Raw genomic sequence first — 14835 nt, 5'->3', positions numbered from 1 at the left:
TTGTTGGTCATAGGAATATATAATAAATACTTGAAGACTTGGAACCAAAAATCTATGTAGCTATATCTAGAAAATATGTATAATATTATATATATACATGATATTGCATATTACATATATATTTGTTATAGATAGAATGCTTGTGTTCCCTCCAAAATTCATATGTTGAGCCCGAACCCCCAATGTGATGGTATTTGGAAGTACGGCCTTTGGGAGGCAATGTAGATGAGGTTTGGACGAGATCATGAAATGGGGTCTCCATGTTGGGATTAGTGTCCTTATACGAAGAGGAAGAGAGACTAGAGAACTCTCTCTCTATCACCTGAGGACACAGTGAGAAGGTGGCAGGCTATCTGCAAGCCAGGAAATGTACTCACCTGGAACTGAATCTGGTGGCATCTTGATCTTGGACTTCCTGCCTCCAGAACTGTAAGACATAAATGTTTGTTGTTGAAGGCACCAAGTCTTTGATATTTTCTTGTAGCAGCCCGAACTAAGACTATATATATATTACCCTCTAGTTTCATATAGTATCTCTCATATTAGCACAACTGAATGAAATTTGGGGATATTGTCTAAGTATATAGGGTATAATCTCTCTATAGCTATGTATCTATTTATATATCTATATGCATATCTAATATAGGATTTGTAGTGTCAACAATTTTTGTTATGACCTAAGTCCTATATATAAGAAAAGGAATAAACATAATCCCAGTCTCTAAGAATTTTACATTCTGAATGAACTAAGACATTTAGACAGATCCTTTTTGCTCCCTGTCAAATATCCATTTCCCCATTTTCTTTCTGACAGAATTTATGATTTTGTTTGAAGTATCAATGTACCCATCCCTGGGCAATGTCTCACACAGTCTAAGTCCATCATGAGACTCTTGTTTCCTGCTTTCTCAGCCTCCTTTGAAACTTGTGGTGGCCTTAAGTTGTAAGCAGAAGTCGCTAAGGGGGCTTCTGGGAAAGCTTTTGCTTTTCTGACAAAAAGAGACAGAGTAGCTGGCAGCCCTTCCTTCCATCCTGTCCTGGCTTGAGCGTGCATGTTTTGCTGGCAGCCATTTTGTGACCCTGATATGACAACCAGGAGGAAGGAAAACCAATATGCTAAAGACAATGGAATAGAAAAATAGAAAGAAATTATTGATTATATTGCTGAGTAATAAGCCAAAGGCATCAACCATCTACTTCTTGACCTGTTCCATGAGAAAATAAACCTCTATCTAAGTCACTATTGGTCAGATTTTTTTTTGTAAATTGCAGCCAAATACATTCTTAATAGATACCAGATAAAAGGATGACGGATAGTAGAATTTCTGCTGCTGTGAAATTTCAGGACAAGTAAACAGTGGAGTGAAATATCATTGGGATAGAAGGAATGAGAAAGGGAAGGTTTTCTGAGAAGCTCTTTCTCTTATAAGAATACAATGCATTTGAGCAAACAATTTTCATATTGCTAAGAAATGATAAGCAGAGAACAGCCGTCAGTGGTATTTTGTAGGAAAACAGTTTGATTTTCAATATTTAGAATACAGATTTTCCTCGTCGTAATGATGGGGTTATGTCCCGATAAACCCATCATAAGTTGAAAATAACGTAAATCAAAAATGCATTTAATGCACCTAACCTGCCAAACATCACAACTTAGCCTAGTCTACCTTAAACGTGTTCAGAACACTGACATTAGCTGACAGTTGGGTAAAATCATCTAACACAAAGCTCCTTTATAGTAAAGTGTTGAATATTTCATGTAATTTATTGAATACTGTACTGAAAGTGAAAGCAGAATGATTGTATGGGTACAGAATGGTTGCAAGTGGACTGGTTATTTACCCTCATGAGAGCAAGGCTGACTGAGAGCTGCAGCTCTTCTGCAGCTGCCCAGGATCACAAAAGAGTATCCTACACATCGCTAATCCAGGGAAGATCAAAATACAAAATTCGAAGTATGATTTCTAATGAATGAGTATCATTTTCACACCTTAGTAAAGTTGAAAAATCGTAGTGAAATCATCTAAGTCAGGGACCATCTGTATTCTTAAAATGTATATATAGTAGAACACAAAATTTTATAATTTTGAAAGGAGAAAGAAAAATACATACATTTCAAAACACAAAGAATGATAGATGCACAGCTATTGGATGATGAAAAATCATTTGGGGGAATTTTTTGTAGTAAATATTAGTTATGTGATGTTGACAATGAATACATACAGCTTTACCAGCTGTCTCCACATTTGTCATCATCATGCGTTGAGATGTCTAAAGGAAACTAAGGACCAGTATATTCTATTTAAACTTTTTGAAAGTTAGGCTGCAATCTGATTTCTTATTCCTAAATAATCCTCTCTCACCACCACCACCACATATCAGTCTGTCCCCATGCTAATTTGATTGTTTTGGAGTGCTTACCTTACTGTTCTTTTCTACTGAGACATTACTATCTCAGGACAAATTCAGTAATCTTCTTTACTTTTCCGGTTTGAAAAATCTCTGAATTTTATGTTTCTAAGCCTATAAAAACTTTTCATACAAACAGGTCTTACCACAAAAATTTTTTTCATGAAGGTGTTTGATCATAGCTGGACAGTCAGCTTATATACCTCTCCTGTTGACCTCTTTTTAAACTGGCTTTCCTATATTTGTAGTATTTATTTGGTCATTACAAAATTTTCCAACTCAAATAGAACCTTGTGATTTGCCATATTCAGAGGGAATCAGAGTCAAATACAGAAGCTCCAAAAATATCCTTTCAACATGTATATCTATTTCGTCACAGTGGCAGTGGTATTGCACAACTAACCAATCTGTAAAAGGCAGCCTTAGTCTTTCTGAAATTTATCCCACAGAATTCTGATATGGAATGATCCGCCTTAAATGATCAAATAGTAATTCTAACAGTGATCAAGATAAATTCTGTAAATCACCTTTACTAGAAACTATTATCAAGAAAATGTTTTGTATTATCTGTAAACATACTCAACGAAATTCAGATTCATTATGTGCTTTTTTTTAAAAAAAAATGGGAAAAGATCATTATATAATACTATTTTAAAATAATTTTAATGGAACTTAAAATTATTCTAAAACAAAATGTTTATTTAAAAAAAAAAAGGTAATACAGAAAATGTAAACCAAAGCATCAGAGTTCTTTTCTACCCTAGAGTTTTTGCCCCCATTTTGCGCACAGCCATCATTTTCTCAGTGACAGTGAATATGAGTCTCTTTCTCCTCCATCAGCCTGCAAGAGCTCCGAGGGCAGGGAATGAACCGGTCTTGTTCACCCCAGGATCCAGCACAGTGACTAGCACACACTGACAGCCCACAAATATTTGTTGAGTGAATGCTATCATTTCCTGCTTCAAAACCTTCAGCGGCTTCCTTTTGTCTAATAATTTAGCACAAATTCTTTACCCTCACCTCAAGGTCTTCTATATACATACCCTGTCCTAGCCCAACCAGGTTGAAATAGAATGGGTTGTGCCTACAACATGCCTTAAATTTTTGGCTGCAGGGCGTGCTTTGTGAAAAACACTGACTTTCTACTTCACCCCTCCTCAAAAGATTCATCTCATCTGCTTTACAAAGACTCTTCTCGTCCCTCTAGCCAATAGGATTTCTTTCCTTTGTGCCTTGCCACAGTGTATATGGCATTTGCCAAATTTTGCTTTTGATTATATGTGTTTGTGATCATGTTTTATCCCCCCATCCACACTGTAAGCTCCTTCAAGGAGAGGGATAGTGAATGAGTCCTTGTTTTACTCCCCACAGCACAGTGTACACGTAGGCATTTCATTCAGACATAAGTGTATATACCTAGTATTTGGACCATCAAAGTTCTTAGACGTAAGAAGGAAGGTACTAATGGAAAATATATTAGAATTATTAGAATTGCACAGTGTGATTAAGGACACAAGTTTCTGTGTCAGCCTGCATGGGCTGAATCCTCACTCTGCTGCTTGATAGCTTTGTAGCCCTGAGTAACTTACATAATCTTCTAAGCCTCAGTTTCCTCATCTGTAACTTGGTAATATTATTACCTTTCTCCTAGGGCTTTTGTGCAAATGAAATGAAATAAGGTATGTAAGATGCTTAGTGCACATAATAAGCACTCATTAATATCCACTTCTTTTTTTTGGTGAGGAAGATTGTCCCTGAGCTAACATCTGTAACAATCTTCCTCTATTTTTTTGTTGTGGGATGCCACCACAGCATGGTTTGGTGTGTGGTGTGTAGGTCCACACCCAGGATTGGAACCGCAAACCCCAGGCTGCTGAAGTAGAGCACGCAAATTTAACCACTATGCCACTGGGCCAGCCCCGATATCCACTCTTAATATTATTTGAGCTTAAGATATTTGATTTTTTAATGGCTGATATGTCTGCTTTGCAATATTGGATTGTAGATTAGAAAGCATCTCTGCATGGAGTAGCTCTCCATCAACAAAGCAATAACAATGACCAAATAATGTAGGGCCCATACATATTTTGTGTGGAAACCTCAGAAAATTTCTGCAATTCTCCAGTTAATTTTTAGTAGAGACCTGCGATATGTTTCTTATCATAGTATTTAATGTCCAACAATTCCTCATTAGGTTAATAGCCATGATTTCTTATAAACAACTCTGGTTATTCATTTAGTATTTATAAAGCATGTTAGTGAATGCACTGCCCCACTGAAATGAATACATCAGGAAATATCTAAGCCACCGTACCTTAATTGCTAGATAGGGTTTTGCAGCCTTCTGGTTCTAGTGCAGGAGACAATCAGGGGCACACACATTAATCAACTGAGCACAAGAGCTGGGAGGGTACCACTCAAGGAATTTTCAAAATAATATTACCATTTGCTTGATTCTAATTTAAGTAATTTAGAGTTCTTATAACATTAAGAAGACTTGAAAAGTAGGATGTTTACACAAAGCAAATAAAAAAGAAATCTTCTTTTGGCATTTTACAAAATGTTCCTTCTAAAGAACAACACGTTTTTATAGGCCTACACTGATTAAAGAAACCTGATTAGATATAAATGAGAAGCATGTGCTTCTGGTGGTATTGTACCCAGAGGATTTTAGTTAAGTAAAATCTAAACTCTTTGAGTATTTGAAATATACTCAGTTGGGTAGTTAACGAACCCTCCTCAACTTAAAGTGGAGAATTGTTGTAAGAGAAAAAAAAGTACAAAACAAGTTTTGGAGGAGACAAAAAGATATTGAAATCCATTCCAGTGTTCCCATTCCAATGATTTTTAGGAGTTATAGCTAAAGAAGTGTGGCTTTCCCTCCATCCCTGAAATTGGTTTCTTGCATAACACATTATTTTGAATGTCAGCAATACAGCCCTTGGACTTCTTTAGAAGACCAAAGACCAAGATTGAGAATGGCGTGAATGCCTATTTCAGTCCTAGAAATGAAGACATCAATAGTGTAATAGAAGGCAAGTGAAAGATAAATACATTTGTTTTTCCATCTAAGACATAACTAAAACATTCTTCCCATTTTTTCCTTAATATTTTGTTTCCTGGCAACAAATAACAAAAATTCCCAATCAACCACATCTTTCACAATTCTTAGTTCTTTGAAAAAACAGCACTAATACTGTTATTTAGATTTCTAGTATATAAAATTTTCAGAAAAGAATTAATGCTTATATTAAAAAGAGTAATTATATAATTGTGTGCATATACGTATATAACATATATATTATAGCTCAGTAAAGGAGGATGCCATCAAAACCATAAGGATGTGTTATATAACCACTTTGGAAAACAAATGGGCTAATGCTAACCCAGCAATTTCACTTCTAAGTATTTATCCAAGGGAAGTTCTTTCACATGCACCAGAAGGCAAGTATAAGAATGTTCTTAGCAGCACTGTTGGTAATCTCTTTCTCTCTCACAGACGCACCTGGAGATTTTTCAAATATTCATGAAAAGTAGGATGGATAAACCCAATACAGCGTGAAAATTAATTAACTAGCTACATGCGAAAACATGTATAAATCTTGTGTACATAGAGAGCAAAAAAAAATCAAGTAGTAGAATATTACACGTTCAATACGTTTCCATAATATATAAAGGTCAAAAACATACAAAATTAGGCAATATTTTATTTAGACATATAAATGTATGTGGCAAAATTCTGAAGAAGGGGGATAATTAGCACAAAATTCAAAGTTGGGAAGGCACAGAACCTGAGAGGGTCGCACAGAAGATAACAGAGTAATATTCTTTCTCTTTAAGTAGGTGGTAGGTACACAGTTGGTCATCATATTATGATTCTTTATATATTGCATGCATTTCATAAACATTCTTTTGAAACTGCTCAGTATTTGGTAAAAAACAATAAAAACCAAGGGATGCTATACAATCATTGCCATTATTGTATTTAAGCAAAAAATACATGTATATTTTTGTGAGGAAGATTGGCCCTAAGCTAACATCTGTTGCCAATCTTCCTCGTTTTGCTTGAGGAAGATCGTCACTGAGCTAACATCTGTGCCAATCTTCCTCTATTTTATGTGGGATGCCACCACAGCACGGCTTGATGATGGTGCTAGGTTGGTGCCCTGGTTCTGAATCTGTGAACCCCGGGCTGCTGAAGCGGAGCACCCTAACTTAACCACTAGGCTACAGGACTTGCCCCAAGCAAAATATCTTAAAAGTAATAAAATCTTTCAGTCCTTTATAACTCATCTACTTGTGTGAGGTCTGGGATTTTATTTCCTGATTTCCATGAGATTATGGCAGTGTTTAATTGCCATTAAAAAAAAAAAAAGATGGCAACACTAGTCAGTCCAGTTCATTATGGTCTGTGATGCTACGAAAGAACAAATTCCATAAAATAAATTGACAGGCTGTTCCAGGTCTTTTGCTTTTGACAATCTTTAGAAATGAAACATTATTTTGAAAACTTTCTCACTGAGATATTGTAAAATATATTTATGCATGAGCATTCTTATTTTGGTCTACTTTTTCACTGAATAGTTTTCTATTATATATTTCTAGACTGATTCCTTAAATACAATCCAAACACTGAAATTTCACCTATCTAGTGTGTTTGTACGTACTCCAATACAATTAAATTACAAAACTCACAATTTCATTTAGATATTAATGAACTTTATTGTATCTTCTCAATTTACATTTTCGCTTCTGTTAAGAGATTGATTTAGTTAAGAATCATTGGTCCAAAAGTCTTTACAAGTATTTCACTATCACTAAAGTTTATGGTACCTAAAAGTAAGAGAGACTCTTATTTTCATGTCAAAATATCAATTTGGAGGTAGTTTATTTATATTTTTCTAGTTGTAACTAAATGGACAAAATTATATTATTAAATATTACAAAGCCTTACTTTGGAGGATCTTGTTTTATGTTTTTAAGTATCACATAACCGGTTATTATACAATTATACCGAAATTATAACAATCCACTTTTAAAAAATCCTCACTATACTTAAAGTATCCAAATGCGCAATTCATGTTCCTGTTGTTAAATAGAGCACTGTATTGAGATAGATAGTTTTATACCTCTTTTTGTCTTCCTGAGTTATCTAGAGATTGCTGAGATCCTCAATGTTTTGATTGTAGAACACAGTGTGTTTGCTTTTTGGTATGCCATTGTTTTATAGCATCTTATATTTAAAGGAATCCTTATTTTTTTAATCTCTTATTTTTTTTTTTGAGGAACATTAGCACTGAGCTAACATCTGCTGCCAATCCTCCTCTTTTTTGCCGAGGAAGACTGGCCCTGAGCGAACATCTGTGCCCATCTTCCTCTACTTTACATGCGGGATGCCTGCCAAAGCATGGCGTGACAAGTGGTGTGTAGGTCCACACCCTGGATCTGAACTAGCGAACCCTGGGCCGCCAAAGCAGAATGTGTGAACTTAACCACTGCACCACTGGGCCGGCCCCTTAAAGGAATCTTTATATGAAGTAAAATTAAGTTTGGTTTTAATACATTTGAAGATATTGTAAAATTTATGTGTGAAAAAAACTTACATTGTTTAACTTTTCCCTATGTTACCATTATATGAATGGAACAGAAACTGTAAAAATAGAAATTGTCAACGACTGCTTAAAGACAAGTTAAAGATGCCAAATCATTCACACTTGGAATCAGGGGAAATGATTTTGTAACTTCTATAATATGGAGTAGTTTATAGAGCAGGTTTTTGGGTGTGACAGGCTTGCTTTCACATTCCAGTTCTATAAGCTGTGCATCTTGGAGCTTCTCACAGAGGTCTCCTCACCTGAAAGATTACACAGGAATTTTGCGGCAACTTAATGGATAAAGTAGGAATAATTCCTGGTACAAAGTTAGTTTTCAGCAAATGGTCTCTCTGCTCAAAGTAGCAAGTAAAATTTTCTCAGTACAAGAACACCAAGTTGTTGCAACAGATTATAAGCAACTTCCTTATCATCCAGAACACTTACCAGTGGTTTTTTTTGTGACATAAACCACAGACCTCAGGATCCCTGCCCCACTGTCTCTTCCCTCACTTCATTCATGTTTTCCTATCCACCATTCTCTTTTATTTTCGGGGTTTAGGACAAGAGAGAGAATGGGAATTTCCTCAGGGAATGGAAAAACTTACAGTAGAGGGAGGGGATGGAACTGAAAAGGAATGTGCTACATCTCCATCATCAGAGAAAGATTATATAAGACCTGAGTTGTGAATAATACACTTCCTATATGATATGGTAATGCCATCAAGCAGTTTTCTAAGGTAAGAGACCAAAGGAGATCCCACTGAGGCTGAACATTCAACAAAGATTTCTTTTGCGTCCATTTTTGTTGTGCTTATCACTATGGAAGGCCTGTGGTGGGTGCTAGTTTCTGAAGACAATTAGATATATAACAAACAATGTAAAACTATTTTTCTATGTCTATAGCTAAGATTAATTTCTCTTGCAAATCCCTATTACACCAGGTGGTAACAACTAACTCTCAGTAAAGTCTGGAACTTCCCCTATTTCACAAGGGATGCAGAGACGTTGCATAGGTCCTCGCTAGTGCAAGGTATGGGATGGGAGTTGGGGAACGTATCTGTGTGAGACAATCAGCCTTAGGCCACAGGTATCCAGGCTGTCATGTGCTGATACTACATCCTGGTCCCAATGCACCTGTGGTCGTGATCTACACAGTTTTTTTTGTTTTGCATTTTCACACAAGGTTTAGATTTCCCCAGTTGTCTGTGCTTCATCTAAAATAAGGATTTGCAAATTTTTTTCTATAAAGGGCCAGACAGTAAATATCTTAGGCTTTGTGGACCATAGTTTTTAATCACGACTACTCAATTCTGCCTTTGTAGCATCAAAGCAGCCACAGACAATAGGTAAAGGAATGAGCATGCCTGTCCTCCCATAAAATTTAATTTCCAAAATACGCAGATCTAAATCACTCTCACCTACATGGGAAGACATTCTTGGAGCTCTCCGAATCTTTCTGGGGCACAAGAGGGCTGTGGGGCTGTCCAAGGCCTATCTGCCTCACGACCCCATTTAGAAATGTCTTCCATTTTTACCCAACATTAGGCAAGGATTAACCTTGGGGTCTTACTGCTGTCCAGCATAGGGCCTATGAGCTCAGGTTCTCTTTTGCTCTCAGAGTCCCCTCACCAGTCTGGATTTAGGGCCAACTGTGTATTACTGCACATCTTATTCTATGTGAATGGTGGCCCCTGAGGTTGTGCAATATGGCATTCTTGCATGGTGAGGTTACAGGGCTTCTTCTCAGGCATTCTGCCAATCCCCCACCCCTAGTTCACCCTGATTTTCTTCTCTTTGCCCATTCTGCAAAAATTTTATCAAAATTTGGGGTAGGAGTAGCAAACTGCTTAGACTGAGTACATATTCTTTAAAATATATGGTTTATGGCATATGTTTTACACAGTTATTCCAGGCTTAGACTTTTGAAATTCCAATAAATCCAAGCTTTTGCAACTCAAAAGCTTTCTCTGTATGATCAGGGAGAGTATGAACGGTGCACAAATATAAAAAGTGCTTATGTTCTTGTTGAGAGACCAAATTTAGATGAAATAGTTAAACAAATTTAAAAACTCCCCCCAAACTTAGTGGCTTAAAACAACAAATTAATATTTCTCCTGATTTTGTGGGTTGACCAGGTGGTTCAGTGCTGGTATTTGCCTAGGCTCGGTCACAAAGTTGCATTCAGCTAGTGGTCAGCTGGGGTCTGAGCTCAGTTGGAACCTGGGGCAGCTGGGCCTCTCTCTACATGGTCTTTCACTCCAGGCGTCTTCATGGCATGGCAACATTCCAAGAGAGTAAAGGAGGAAGACAGAAAAAATCTCTTAAGGCCTAGCCTTGGAAGTCACATAACATCACTTCCGTCATATTCCATTGGTCAATGCAAGTTTAGCACAGACACTCAAGATTCAAAGGGTGAGGAAACAGCCTTCACCTGATTGGACACCAGGCTGTGTAAGTTGTGCACTGCATAGAGGTAACCTGCCACAGGGCAAGTAGGGCTGAAATGCAGTCTGGGTTCCATTCAGCCAGTCGGATGCCCTGGAGTGGATGTGCATTTACTACAAGGAAGGGTCATCCACTTGCCAAGCCATGTGCCTTTGGATTCTCTCCACCCATTGGTGACATTTTCTAATTCACACAAAACACTGTTTAGGCCATGAGAGGCCTTGCTGGATGCCATCTTACTGTGACTCAAATACACACTGGATGTTGATGAAGGCTAAAATCTTTACCACGGAGTTCAGGTAGTTATTCCAAAGCTGCACAGAGTTTGCAGTGAGGGGAGAGGGAGAGGAAAGAAATTGGGTGTCGTTCCTGGTTTACCTCCTCTGCTCCCTATTGACTCCCAGGAGTGAAGCCATATTTCCAGGCCTCGAGAGGGACATGTCCCCAGAGATTCTCCTCCAGCCTCCAGAGGCTATCTCACATGCGTGATTCCTTCGTCTTCTATTCTCCTTCTTTGCCGTTTCTAAGCCCTTTAACCCCTGTCTGCAATATCTCCGGCCCTACTCCCCTTTTTTCTGTTATCCACCAGCTCTTTTAATAGGAATAAACAAACTTCCTTCCCTAGCAGTGACTTTTCTGAGCAGCCCCAAATGCCAGCTGCATGTCAGGGACTCCTGTCCCTGAAGCTTTGTAGAGGGGAGGAGCACGCTTGGGTCTTAGAGTCTGTTGACTCCCTTGGAAGTGGAGAACAGGCGCATTCTGCTTCTGTGATTAGATGTATGGAAGGAGGTATGGCGATGAGATTCTTTCTTGGGCAGCAAATGACTTTTCTGCCAATAAATTAAAAATCAAAGACACTCAAAAAGTATAATTTCCTTGAAAATTCCCCTTCTAGTATACATGAAAAATCAATGTTTCTCTCTTTAACTTAATTACGATGATGCTATTTCTTTTGGTCCATTACCGTAGACCTATTATGCTAAAAGAGCATCCTTATCGTCTATGACTTAAGTTATTTAACAAATTATTATAACTCATCTGGCAATAAATGATACCATGCCCAGGTAGTGTCTGTCCTCAATTCACCCTTCATGGTATTGTAGTAGGGATGGGGGCTGAGGGCCAAGGGAGGAGGGAAGTTTACTTCATGCGACTGCACTGGAAATAAGAAATACCAAGGTGATTTGGGCTGATCTTGGAGGCTCTGTGGGAGACTAGGGCCTTCAGCTCAGCTGGAGGGAATCTGGAGAGGCAAAGAGAGGGAAGAATATCACATCAAAAGACACACAGATTTTCAGGGGTAGGAAGCTGAGTGTGTTATGATCAAGAGAAGGTAAGAGATTTGACTTTTCTAAAATAAGGGGGCATTCTACTTCCATATTTCTAAAGTGATAAGGTTTTAATTATAATGAGCATCCTTCCCATAAAGGTTTGGTAACTAGAATTAATATTCTTACAAAGAGAAAATGCTAAATTGTTAACATATTATCTATATTTTGTCTTTGTGATGTGATGCCTCTAATGATACCATCATTGTTTAGGATCCTGGATGATCGATACAAAGTGCCCTAATAACAGTCAGAAGAAAATCATAAATGTTTCAGCAGATGAAGCTAGGGATCACTAGATGGGAGTGTGGTCATCACAGCATGGTTTGCAATAGCAAAATTTGGAAACAATCTTCTTGTTCCATAATAAGCGGCTGATTTTCATTTTAAAAACATGTCCCTGTCTCCTTCCATCACTCCCATTCCACTCCCCCAACTTTTTCAATAGAAAGTATCTGGAAAGATATATAATAGAAAAGGGTCTAGTCGTTAGCACTTATTCGTCTTCAAATGAGGAATTTTGGGTGTTTCAAAACTGGTTTCTTTCAGCTTATCTGCGGTTCCTGATTTTTCTATCATGAACACGAATTGCTTTACAATGAAAAAAATCATTTTACAGAAAAAGAGACATCAGTTTAGGAAAGAGTGAGTCAAGGATACCTAGAGTACATCTCTGAGGTCAACGTAATGCAGGACTGTCACCATCTTTTCCCACAAAATATCCTTTGGTGCCACTGTCAGAATTTCGAGCTAGCTAGATTGAATGAGTCTGACTCAGCATGGCATTTCTTTTTGCTCTTATGCTAATGCTTAAAAGCTTGAAACTCTGCACTCTATTCAATCCATTTCATCAAATATTTATCGAGCACCTACTATGTGCCAAGCATTAAGGATACAAGATTAACAAGACATAGTTCTATTGCAATTTAAGTCAATAAGTGCCTGCAGAGAAATCTGTATTTCTTTGAAAGTCCCAGATGGTTGTTCTGATGATATTTTTCAGGGCAAAAAAAAAAAAAAAAAAAATCATAAGCAATTCTCATATAAAACAACATCCATGAAAGTTCATACTAAAAAGAATCTATTCATGTTTTCACTGTTTTAACTCATGTAATGTTTTAAACGCAATATAGAATTATGCTGAATTGTTATTTAAAAATACCCACATATTTCTGGCTCTTCACTGTGATACCAGCACTATTCTCCTCTTGAATCAATACCCTTTCAATTCTTTTAGTAGAAATTATTTCAGTCTGTTTAGTCTCTGAGCCAAATCTCTTAATTTGCCTTTGAGACCCTGACTGGAGACTCCAGTTCCCACATGAGGAAAAATTGCTTTTAAAGGCTAAATTAGGCAGTATGTTTCAAACTAAAGTTGCTAAGCCCTGGGTAACCAACAATTAAGCAATTAACAAGCTAAAAATGTTTAAAGTTAGACTTAGTGAATCTGAACAATTGTATTCCATACATTATATACTACAATTAATTTTTATGAATTAAAATTTCAATCTAGTTAAGCAGTATACGTCTTTAACTTTGTTTTCCATTAATTATTATTTCTATATCCAGAAGGTTTTTGGTTCCTTTTTTTGTATGAACATTCTCTTATCATGGACTTTACATGAATCAGAGTGTAAAGGAACATGGAGATCATCTTGTACCACTATTTTATTTTGTGGAAGAGAAAATTTAAGCCCAGAAATAAAGTCACTTGCAGGAGTATAAATTGCTTTGCATAGAGCCTTATGAAATATAGGTACAGGATAACTGGGAGCTATTGCTTGGCCCTCAGATTCCTAGTCCATTACTTTTACTTGCCCCAGATATTTCTCCATAATGCTTAGTTAAGCCATCTTTAGACTTGTACGCTGCTCAAGACACTATGCATACTGGTTTTTTCATGGTATTTAATGGGTCAATTTACACAGTTAACAAATATTTATTGAGCCCCTACTAAGTGCCAGATACTGGTCTTGGCATTAATTTAAACGTAAATGGAAATAATTAAATGGTGAGTATTATTTTAAACCCATATAAATGAGCACTTTCTGGCTAGTCCTGTGTGTATGTGTGTGTGTGTATGGAGAGAGAGAGAGAAGGAGAGAGATGTTTGTCTCTCTTCTTTCCTGTGTAAAATCTGCTCAATTTTCTATGTTAACTGCCATTATATGCCAAACATGTACAATTAAAATAAGCTTGTTTCTGAGAAGCATGTCTACACTAAGTCTCCTGGGGTTTACTTTCTGATGAAATGCTAAATTTCCCCTTATAAAACAAGTTCTTTATTTCATAATTTTGAATAGGATGATACTTTCACAAACCCTTCATCTTATTGGATTTAGGGCATTAAACATTTCAGCATAATAATATTTTCCCTGGGCCTGCAACATTTTAATTTTATTGTTAAGTAAAAATCTTTCATTAATTTTAAGCTTTGCTTTCAGAATGAAATGAAATAGTACATGTAATGCTGGTAGGTATGCCAGACCCAGAAATACTACTTTCCTTGTTTTTTTGGGTTTTTTTGGGGGGGAAGATTAGCCCTGAGCTAACTGCCGCCAATCCTCCTCTTTTTGCTGAGGAAGACTGGCCCTGAGCTAACATCCGTGCCCATCTTCCTCTACTTTATGTGTGGGACGCCTACCACAGCATGTCGTGCTAAGCGGTGCCATGTCTGCACCTAGGAACCGAACCAGTGACCCAGGGCCTCCGAAGCGCAGCATGCGAACTTAACCGCTGCACCACCCAGGCCGGCCCCTACTTTCCTTGCTTAACTTATCTGTCTCCATTGTAAAACTGACAGTCAATTTTTAGTAACTACTGATTTTTAGAATTTTTTTCTGTTCTTTTTTCACTCATGCAGCATTTTGGTCCTATTTGCTCGCTCTCTCTTTTTATAGGTCTCCCCTGGCTTCTCTTTTCAGTTGTTACTTGACATTACAGTCTTGCTGTCAATGAATCTCACCAGATTGCTATCCTATAGCCATCTGCTCTGTCCTGCTCTGTCAGTGAAAACTGTTGCTCTTTGCCTAGTGGAGACGAAAACTCTGAGGATCTTT

The 14835-nt window shown here is 37.3% G+C and overlaps 1 protein-coding gene across 1 annotated transcript in view; it reads right to left on the bottom strand.

The window, feature by feature from the left end:
* Positions 1-14835, bottom strand: part of LOC103540040 (sterile alpha motif domain-containing protein 1) — a 45081-nt gene that overhangs the window by 27875 nt on the left and 2371 nt on the right. Inside the window, exon 3 of the mRNA XM_070579462.1 lies at positions 378-427. Coding sequence (XP_070435563.1) covers positions 378-427 — 50 coding nt within the window. The remainder of the gene's footprint in view (positions 1-377; positions 428-14835) is intronic.

Source organism: Equus przewalskii, chromosome 17 (genome assembly GCF_037783145.1).
Source record: "Equus przewalskii isolate Varuska chromosome 17, EquPr2, whole genome shotgun sequence".
Taxonomy (NCBI): Eukaryota; Metazoa; Chordata; class Mammalia; order Perissodactyla; family Equidae; genus Equus; species Equus przewalskii.
The sequence above is the reverse complement of the archived record's forward strand: the minus strand, read 5'-3'. Positions and strand labels throughout refer to the sequence as shown.